The sequence below is a fragment of the Chrysemys picta genome, chromosome 1 (genome assembly GCF_011386835.1).
Source record: "Chrysemys picta bellii isolate R12L10 chromosome 1, ASM1138683v2, whole genome shotgun sequence".
NCBI lineage: Eukaryota > Metazoa > Chordata > Testudines > Emydidae > Chrysemys > Chrysemys picta.
Genome location: NC_088791.1, coordinates 353,373,078 through 353,383,637, shown reverse-complemented (window position 1 = coordinate 353,383,637; position 10,560 = coordinate 353,373,078). Strand labels below are relative to the sequence as shown.

At 48.7% G+C, this 10,560-nt stretch overlaps 1 protein-coding gene across 1 annotated transcript; it reads left to right on the top strand.

The window, feature by feature from the left end:
* The first annotated feature begins 649 nt into the window (after window positions 1-649).
* LOC101943736 (olfactory receptor 51M1-like) lies at window positions 650-5,993 on the top strand. The gene has a single exon (XM_065581910.1). It carries the CDS (start codon window positions 1,288-1,290, stop codon window positions 2,233-2,235), a length of 948 nt encoding a protein of 315 aa, XP_065437982.1. The 5' UTR covers window positions 650-1,287; the 3' UTR covers window positions 2,236-5,993.
* Window positions 5,994-10,560: the final 4,567 nt, after the last annotated feature.

The following is a 10,560-nucleotide window of genomic DNA, read 5'->3' as shown; positions in this document are numbered from 1 at the left end:
AAGGGGGTCAAATGGGGTGTCTAGGACAAGGTTATGGTTTACTGGTTATGATTATGCTGTCAATATGTGTGTATCAGTTTTGTAGTTGAAGTTATGAATATTGGCTCTGTACTGTCTGTATGGCAAACTTATGCTACGCTTCTGGGTGACATCCCAGACAAGCTGAGATTAGCTCTGCCTAGCCTGCTTGATGGCCCATTAAGGACCATCAGCTACACAATGGACCCATTGAGAGAAGGCAGATACGCCTTGTAACTCAGCAAAGTATGCAGGGACTGGCCCATGTGACTCCAGACTCCATTTTGCTGTAATTTTCCACAGTAAGAACAAAGAGGAGTTCTTACACCTGGAAAAGACTATATAAGGCTGATGCCTCATCTCCATCTTGTCTTCAATCCTGCTTCTTACCTGTGGAGGTACTTTGCTACAAACTGAAGCTCTGAACAAAGGACTGAATGACCCATCCCAGCTGGGGATGTATTCCAGAGACTTGATTTGAACCTGCAGTTTATTCCATCGCTGCTGCAAGCCTGAACCAAGAACTTTGCCATTACTGTATGTAATTGATTCCATTTAACCAATTCTAACTCTCATCTCTATCTTTTTCCTTTTATGAATAAATCTTTAGATTTTAGATTCTAAAGGATTGGCAACGTTGTGATTTGTGGGTAAGATCTGACTTGTATATTGACCTGGGTCTGGGGCTTGGTCCTTTGGGATCAGGAGAACCTTTTTCTTTTACTGGGGTATTGGTTTTCATAACCATTTGTCCCCATAACGAGTGGCACTGGTGGTAATACTGGGAAACTGGAGTGTCTAAGGAGATTGCTTGTGAGACTTGCGGTTAGCCAGTGGGGTGAGACTGAAGTCCTCTTAGTCTGGCTGGTTTGGTTTGCCTTAGAGGTGGAAAAAACCCCCAGCCTTGGGCTGTAACTGCCCTGTTTGAGCAATTTGTCCTGAGTTGGCACTCTCAATTGGGTTCCACCGGAACCGCATTGTCACAGAAGTAAATCAGGATTATTAGCTCCACTTTCACATGGGAAACTGAGGCGCAGACAGATTAAGCGACGTGCTCATGTTCATACAGGAAACCTGTGGAAGAGATGGGAACTGAACCCAGCCAATGCCTTGATTGCAAAACTATCTGCTTTTCCCGGCAAGAGAAAAAGAATCTGACTCTTTATCCTGCTCTGTTGAATCTAATTGGAGCTTTAATTGTATATTTCTCCATTACTATTTCAGGAAAGGGAGATTTGAACCCAAACGGGACATAGTCCATAGCACAGCATGTCAGCAGCAGATGGTGCCAACCTCAGCAGCGCCTCAGTGTTCCTCCTAACAGGCATACCGGGACTGGAGCATGGACACCACTGGTTTGCTGCCTCTTTCTCTTTCATGTACGCTATTGCAATTTTGGGAAACTGCACCATCCTGTTTGTTATAAAAGCGGAGCGATGGCTCCACCAGCCCATGTACTATTTCCTTTCTATGCTGGCCTTCACGGACCTGGGTCTGACTCTGTCCACGCTGCCAACGGTCCTCCGTGTGCTTTGGTTCAACTCCCGAGAAATCAGCTTCAGCGCCTGCCTCCTCCAGATGATCTGCATCCACTCATTTTCCTTCATGGAGTCCTCGGTGCTTCTGGCCATGGCCTTTGACCGCTACGTGGCCATTTGCAACCCTCTGAGATATACCTCCATCCTGACCAGCCCCAGGATTGCTAAAATAGGACTGGCCATTGTCTGTAGATGTACGTTGGTGCTGGTCCCATTAATCTGTTTTCTTACAGTTCTGCCATTCTGCAGGTCTCATGTGCTCTCCTATTCCTATTGCTTGCATCAGGATATAATACGGCTGGCATGCTCAGATACCACGTTCAATAATATGTATGGCTTAACTTTAATCCTGCTCATAGTGGTACTAGACCCTCTGCTGATTATCCTGTCTTATGTTATGATCATTCAGATGGTCTTAAGCATCACGTCCAAGGAAGAGCGCATCAAGGTCCTGAACACCTGCGTCTCCCACATCTGCGCCATCCTGATCTTCTACATCCCCATGGTTGGCTTGTCAATCATTCGCAGGTTTGGGGAAAATGCCGCCCCCATCATTCATGTTCTCATGGCCAACATCTACCTTTTCGTGCCCCCGGTGCTCAACCCTGTCATCTACAGCATGAAAACCAAACAGATTCGTGAAGGGATCCAAAGGATCTTATGTCAAAAAAAGGCCTAACCTGGGCATGGCCAGTGGCTTAGGTGTTATTCCAGGATATGTGCCCTAATTCTTCATAGAATGGTGAGACTGGGTGATAGATAGATAGATAGATAGATAAGAACATAAGAACGGCCAGACTGGGTGAGGCGAAAGGTCCATCAAGCCCAGTATCCTGTCTTCTGACAGTGGCCAATGCCAGGTGCCCCAGAGGGAATCATCAAATGATCCATCCCGTCGCTCATTCCCAGCTTCTGGCAAACAGAGGCTAGGGACACAATCCCTGCCCATCCTGGTTAATAGCCACTGATGGACCTATCCTCCATGTACTTATCGGTTCTTTTTTCAACCCTGTGTCTTGGCCTTCACAACATCTTCTGGCAAAGAGTGCCACAGATTGACCGTGCGTTGTGTGAAGAAATACTTCTTTTTTGTTTGTTTGTTTTAAACCTGCTGCCTGTTAATTTCATTGGGTGAGCCCTAGTTCCAGTGTTATGGGAAGGAGTAAATAACACTTCCTTATTGACTTTCTCCACACCAGTCATGATTGTATAGATCTCTATCATATCCCCCCTTAGTGGTCTCTTTTCCAAGCTGAAAAGTCCCAGTCTTATTAATCTCTCTTCATATGGAAGCTGTTCCATACCCCTCGTCATTTTTGTTGCCCTTTTCTGAACCTTTTCCAGTTCCAATATATCTTATGATCTATCTTAAGATAGCTAGCTAGCTAGATAGATCTAAGAGAACTTCCCCTGTATAGTAGCAAGTATACATCCTTATAAATCCCCTTGATTTTTATGCTTCTGTGACTGATTAAAAACCAGAGCTGTGGCTTAAAATATTAAGTGCTGTTTCCCTCAGCTACTGACTTCAGTTTCCAGGCACTCGTGTGATTATGCAGCGTAGGGCAAGGCCGCTATTGTCGTGTTACTCCTCATCGGCAGGCAGTTTCGGAGCAGGTGTAGCAATTGCTGCATCCACATATTCTCCTCGTCCTTTGTGCAGGCATGATGCCCCCAGGAGCCCCTGTCTCTTCCTCCCCATCCCCTCCCAGCTCCGGGGTGGTTCACAGAGCGATCGCAGAGCCCGGAAACCCTGTGTGGGCTGTAGAGATTGGCAGGGCTGTCGCTCCTGATAAGGAGCAGAGGGAAAGGCAAGTCAAGCCCTCGGCCCTACTCCTTAGCCAGCAGAGGGGACAGCTGGCTTGTTTAGTTTGCGTTAACAAACCACAACAGGCACTTTAAGGCTTTGGAAACTCCCAGCTCATCTGTGGGTCTCCCCCGACCATAAATGTGATTTCGTGCCCATGGCTTCCTGGCACAACTTATTGCTTGTTTAATTATTAAACATTTGTTGGATTTTTTTAAACCAGTTAATGAAATGACTCTTTGCAGACAGTCAGACCCATAGGCTTTGTAAATGTACAGGCCCGATTCTCCTCTCTCTTAGCCCGGTTTTATACCAGTACCCATGGGGTCATGTCAGCCTCGCACTGGGGTAAGGCAGGGGTTGAGACCCAGGATCGACGTATCTCTGCCAGAATGCATGTCAGTGCGTGCACTGCGGCGGAGTCAGATCCCGCCAGCCCCCCCAAAAGAGGGTCACTTCCCATCAGTGAGAGTATCACAGGGACACCCCAAGTGTGGGCTCTGGCTTCCAGAAAGAAAAGGGAAATAACAGGTGCTTTCCCTCTCCCTCTCGAAGATGGAAGAGCCGTTTTATCTGCCGGCCCCTGAGCTGGCAAAGGACATGCACCAAAACAAGAACACCCTTAAGTCACCGTTCACGCTCCCCAACTGCCTCCTCTACGGTGTTAGCCTCAGCAGATGTAGCTTAACTACCCCAGCATTGGGGATCAGGCAGCCAGCAGCTTCCAGCGTTTGAATTCCCCTCCCCCAAAGCCGGGAGGGCTCTTTTCATCTGCTCCCACTCTGGTCCCAGTCAGGCTTAACTCTGCTTTCTTCAGAAGCCAGGTGGGACGTGTTGAGGGTTAACCCAGGGCAGTTACCCCCGGTCTTTTCTGGCCAGCTAGGCAACCTCACTGATCCCCAGGTGTCAGGAAACGCTGATGCTCCTTTGAGTCCCAAAAGAGAGTGAGGAAGGAATTTAAAGAAACAAATTCTGCAGCACAGATGGATAAAGCAAAAGAAAGAAAGAAAGAAAGAAAACCCAAAGCAACCGAAGACAAGACAATCTTTCATACTCTGTTCATATCACATTCGTGCACTGAGCCATACCACGTACAAGACAATGAGGTATAGGCCCAGATCCACAGAGGTACTCGCACACCGAAATCCCACACTCAGGCACCTTAGTCCCAGTTTTGGGCCCCACTGGGATCCACAAACACCCACTCAGCTGCCACCGAACCCTATAGGTGCCTAAACTCCCTCCGTGCCTACATTTATGCTGTGAACGTTCCCTAGGAGCCTCTGTTTCTGTCTCCGGACACAGGGGTTGCTGCTGGCCACCTACATCTCCCGCCTACGCCCCAGTGCACTCCACGAACCAGGGGAAGATAGGTGCTCCTCTGCCTGGCTCACCCGCAGGGCCCAATCCAGTATGTTTGCTCAGAGACCATCTACCGGACTGGGTCCCATTCAAAACCTGGACAGAGATGCCGCCAGTGCCCAACTTTAGCCCAGTGGTTAGAGCACCCACACGAGATGAAGGAGACCCAGGTTCAGTTTCCCCTTCTGGCTCAGAGGGAGCAAGGATTTGCCGTGGGGTCTCCCACCTCTCAGGAGGTGCACGTCAATCACTGGGCTCTGGGATAGTCTGCAACAGGATCGCGCAGTCTCTCTCCCAGTGAAGTTGTTCCCCGGTGTATAAATAATGAAACAGTCATTGGAGCTGGGGGACCAGACCCTGAGTCTCCCACAGCCCAGGTGAGTGTTGTTATAATAATTGGGCCTACAACCTTACCCGAACTGTGAGTTCAGCCATACACCATATGTGGCAGATCACAGGGTGGCACAGTGACCCATAATAACAAACGTTGATGGGAAAAGCTATGAGCGGGAGACAGAAAGATTGAAGTAGTACAGACAAAAAGGTCTCCTGATCTAACTCAAGGACAGGGTAACGATCGTGCCTGGTCAACAAGAACAGTGGGGGACTGAAAATTATTGACCCAAAATTGTGTCCGAAATTAGGCCTAATTGGTGGGCAGAACAATGAGGGGAGGGGCTGTTCTGCCCATCCCTGCCTTTGTAGGTCCTTAAGGAAAGAGATTGGGGGGTGGGAAATTGGCAACAGGAGCAAGTTTCACCATCATGTCTGCCACCCCCACCATCTCTTGGGACCCCAGACCTTCTTCGTCTCAATCCCAAGAGATGTTCTGACCAGACCCGGCCAGAGAGAGGAACCCAGATGATGATGCCCCTCCAGTCCCTCTTAGCCAACATCTTCTCTTTTCCCTAAAAGGACAGTTATTACCATGTTTGATACCAGCTACAAGCCTGCCACTCTCTCTCCAGCTAAAGGGAAAGGGAACAAGGGGCGCTGTTGAAACAAAAGCCTTTCTCAATACTTTACACATCAAAGGCTTGAACTGTTTTTCCTTCTTTCTGTGTCTTTAATAAAAGGTTAAAGCGGACGTTGACTGGGGTGTTTGCCCTGGGGCTGAGTGGGCCGAGATCTCTGGATACCCAGCCCTGAGCCTTGTTTAACACTGTAATGTTGGACAGTGACAGAGTTATGTGACCCCCATTGACTCCCTTGGCCCATTGATTCCAGCTGAATGAATACAACAGCGCGCAATCCAGTGTGTTGCAGAGTCATTTTCACTCTCTCCCTTTCTTTCTCGCCCAAGGACTCTCACCCAAAGAGGTCTGTGTGCTCGAAAGATGGTCTCTCTCACCAGCAGAAGTTGGGCCATTAAAAGGTATCACTTCCCACACCTTGTCAGTCCAATGTCCTGGGACTGCACCACCCAAAAAAAATATATTTAAGCTACAGAGGAACAGCTTGATCAGGAGTAGCTGATGGCACCCAATGTGAGACTATCCCATAGCTCTGTGGCTGAAGCATTCTCCTGAGAGAGGAGATGGCTTCTGTTGAAATCTTTTCACTCCCTGAGGCAGAGGGGGAATTGAACCTGGGTCGCACTCCCGCACAGGAGAGAGCACTCACTAGTGGGCTAGCAGTTACAAGGTAGGTCTCCTACTGCCCTGGCTTCCTCTGTTGGTGTGGAAGGAGGAAGGCATCTGACTCATTCTCCCGAGAAACAACACCTGCACCACAGCCGCCTGACTCCAGGAGCGAGGTCCTGGCTGTGCGCCCCAAGCAGAGGTAGGAGTTTAACACCCTGAGAGGGACAAGGCCTGGGACCCACCCCTCTTATGGGCCTCTCCCATTGGCTAGCTTAGCTGCCACCTAGCAGGGGGGCTTTGTGCATCGCGTTCTTGGGTGCTTGTTTCTCCCCATCCCCTTAGGGAACAGGGGCGAGGCAGGGCCTAAGAATGCACAGGGAGCCGAGGCACCTCAGTCAGGCTTTGTGGATCCCAGTGTCGTTCCAGGGATTTTCTAGGTGCCTAAAAGTTCGGTGTTGAGGCCGTGAGGGTTGCAATGCCCACGGCCCTGTGTGGATCCGGGCCCTTGTTCTAAGTGGTAGTGTGTGTCGAAAAATTATAGAAAAAAGACCACGTCCTCGACTGCCGTGATCCAGCAAAGGTAGCTCCATTACAGTGCATGGGAAGGGGCTGGCTCCATGGGACTCTCCTGATCACTTCATCCTCATGCTGGCACCAATCAGGAGTCAGACTCAATGGTACCACGTTTGTCTTTTCGTACCCAACAATGTGCTGCCCCGACAACCGAACGAGCACACAAACCCAGCACAACCTGCTGCAATAGAAAATCTGTGTATTTGGGAAGAGATACTCTTCAAGGTAACAGAGCAACGCAGAATAATTGTATCTTTGAGATAGATAGATAGATAGATAGATAGATAGATAGATAGATAGATAGATGGGGTGAATGGGGATAGATAGATAGATAGATAGATAGATAGATAGATAGATAGATAGATAGATGGGGTGAATGGGGATAGATAGATAGATAGATAGATAGATAGATAGATAGATAGATAGATAGATAGATGGGGTGAATGGGGATAGATAGATAGATAGATAGATAGATAGATAGATAGATAGATAGATGGGGTGTATGGGGATAGATAGATAGATAGATAGATAGATAGATAGATAGATAGATAGATAGATAGATAGAGGGGGTGGATGGGGATAGATAGATAGATAGATAGATAGATAGATAGATAGATAGATAGATAGATAGATAGATAGATAGAGGGGGTGCATGGGGATAGATAGATAGATAGATAGATAGATAGATAGATAGATAGATAGATAGATAGATAGATAGATAGATAGATAGAAAATTAAACAGAAAAATATATTTAGAATGTAAGTTCCTTGTGGCGGGGAGTGTCAATTTGGTCTGGGTCTGCAGTACCCAGCACAGTGGGGCCCTGATCTCCACTGGAGTCTCTAAGCCTTATTGTAATATGAACAAGTAATGATAACAGTCCAATAACCCCCGGGCAGAATGAGGGGAAGGCGCCGGTGAGAGGTGCTGGTGCTGCTTTAGTGTGATAAATCAAAGGCTCTTGTCTAACATTCAGGACACTTGAGAAGGTTTCTATTTACCCCAAGAGAGTGACGAATGGATCAGAACTTACAGGGGAATTTCCCAGCCCACATGAAATTCTCTCACTCACACTAATACACGCCCCCCCGCCCCACTCCCTTCGACCATCCTGAGGGGTCAATTCCAGAGGATCAGTGCAAGACCTAGGCACCATTTAAACCTCTCTGGGTGTGAGTGACGTGTGGGGCTTGTGCTGGCTCAGTGTATGGGGTGAATTGCAATCTGTAAGGATAATCAGTGCCAACACCTAACTCTTATACAGCACTATGCATCACACTTGTGTTACAGATGGGGAAACTGAGGCAGAGGGTGGGGAAGTGACCTGCCCCCAGTCATCCAGCAATCTAGTAGCAGTAGGATCAGAACTCACATCTCCTGAGCGCCAGTGTGCTAGCCATGAGGCCATACTCCTTTGAAGACCAGCAGGTCTAAACACAACTGCATCAAGGAGCGCCAAAAATCCCAGAGCTGGGGACCAGCTATTGAGAGCTGCCTCATGCCAGTCACCTCCCATTTAAACCAAGAGGCCACTAATCTACGTTCCTCAGCTAATCACAACTCCTGCTTTCTTGCTCGGGGAGCGAGGAGATCTCGGAGGCATCCAGGAAACAAACCAGTTAAGGCTTTATAGTGCCAGCCCTGCAGCTTCCCCTTCAGCCAGTGCCGATCCCAGTGCCCGGGAGTGATCTGCTCCCCGTAGCCGCGCCACACTGGGAGGCAGGACAATGGGCGCTCGGCTTGCGCGAGGACTGCGGGTTCGGATCGTGTCACACAGTTGCACTCAGAGGGACCCCAGGCTACGGGAAAGGGAACAGCTCTGGTTGTGCCTGACTCTGAACCATGGGGCCTGGCCAGCAAGAAGCATGGACAACCCTGGAGTAGGGCGCCCAACACCAGGTCAGAAGAGAGAGAAGAGATTAGCAGCAAAACAGCAGGGAGGAAAATGCCCCAAAGCCAGTCTGTCAATACCAAATTGACCAAACATCACCGGCTCATTCACCTGCACGTCCACCAATGTTATATATGCCATTATATGCCAGCAATGCCCCTCTGCTATGTACATTGGCCAAACTGGACAGTCACTACGCAAGAGGATAAATGGACACAAGTCAGATATCAGGAATGGCAATATACAAAAACCTGTGGGAGAACACTTCAACCTCCCTGGCCACACAATAGCAGATGTTAAGGTAGCCATCTTACAGCAAAAAAACTTCAGGACCAGACTCCAAAGAGAAACTGCTGAGCTCCAGTTCATTTGCAAATTTGACACCATCAGATCAGGATTAAACAAAGACTGTGAATGGCTATCCAACTACAGAAACAGTTTCTCCTCCCTTGGTGTTCACACCTCAACTGCTAGCAGAGCACCTCACCCTCCCTGATTGAACTAACCTCGTTAACTCCACACTGATATATACCTGCCTCTGGAGATTTCCATTACTTGCATCTGAAGAAGTGAGGTTCTTACCCACGAAAGCTTATGCTCCCAATACTTCTGTTAGTCTCAAAGGTGCCACAGGACCCTCTGTTGCTTTCTGTGAGGGACGTAACCCAGCCCTTCAGGGAGACGCTGCGGGGTGAGTAATGACCGCTTTGGCAGAGCGGATGGGGCTGTGTGAAATGGGGCAATGAAGACAAAGGCCATTCTTTCCTGAGGCTGCTGGTCCCAGACAGGATCTGGGGTTCTCTCCAGCTGCTAGACTGGCTAACCCAGATCCCAGGGTCATCCTAAATCCTGGCCTGGAATCTGCAGTTAAGGAAGAGACGTTATGTGCATGGCTCTTGCTGCCCCCAGTGACGGTCTGCACAGCGCCCGGCCCCCTAGGTTGAAAAGCCGTGATCAGACCCGGGCACTGAGTAAGGACCTCAGGATTACCGCCCCTTTTGCTGCTTTCTGGGTGCCACCTTAATTATTTATTTTCCAGAGCAAAGTTACCACCGTGATAGAAACACATTCCATAAATAGGAGAGATGTGGTCTTGGAGCTTTCAAACACCTCCTCTCCTACAGGGTACAGTGCGCTCAGCTGGAGGAGGGCCGTTGAACAAGAGAGCGCTCCTGGGAGGAAGACATCTCTCACCTGCAGGGCAGGAGGTAGTTCAGGCTTTTGGACCATAGACAGACAGACGTGCCGAGTAGATAGAATCGAATCCTTTGTTCACTGACAGCTATGGCAAATAAGTCCTCTGAGAACTTCCCCCGAGCACGCGCCCGAGCCGTGTGTCACATCCCTCAGGTCAGATCTGGTGTGTTCATTTTGATGGAATAAGCAGGTCAAGAGAGTCAAAGGTGTTAAAATGACCCTGCCAACGTCCACCACTGAGCAGTTAGACAAGGTTCTGGGGTTCAGACCTCGGCCTGTTTTAGTCCCATGGCGACAGCCACCATTCCAATTCTTTACATTTTGTTATTAAAGATGCAGAAGATGAAGGGGAAAAAACCCAGTGAAATCAGTGGCACTCTACGGTACTAGGGAAGGCTTTTATTTGAACAATATTCCTTATTTGCTGTCCCTTTAGCTGTAAAGATTGTTGATAAGGAAAACCTCTGTTTGACAGTCTGTTAGGTGGTATTAAAGATGGTCATAACTGTCCTTCGGAGGCAAAGAGAAGACGTTAGCTGAGCGGGGCTGGAGCTATGTCGTTGCTATGACTGTTATTTCCTTTAGGACAA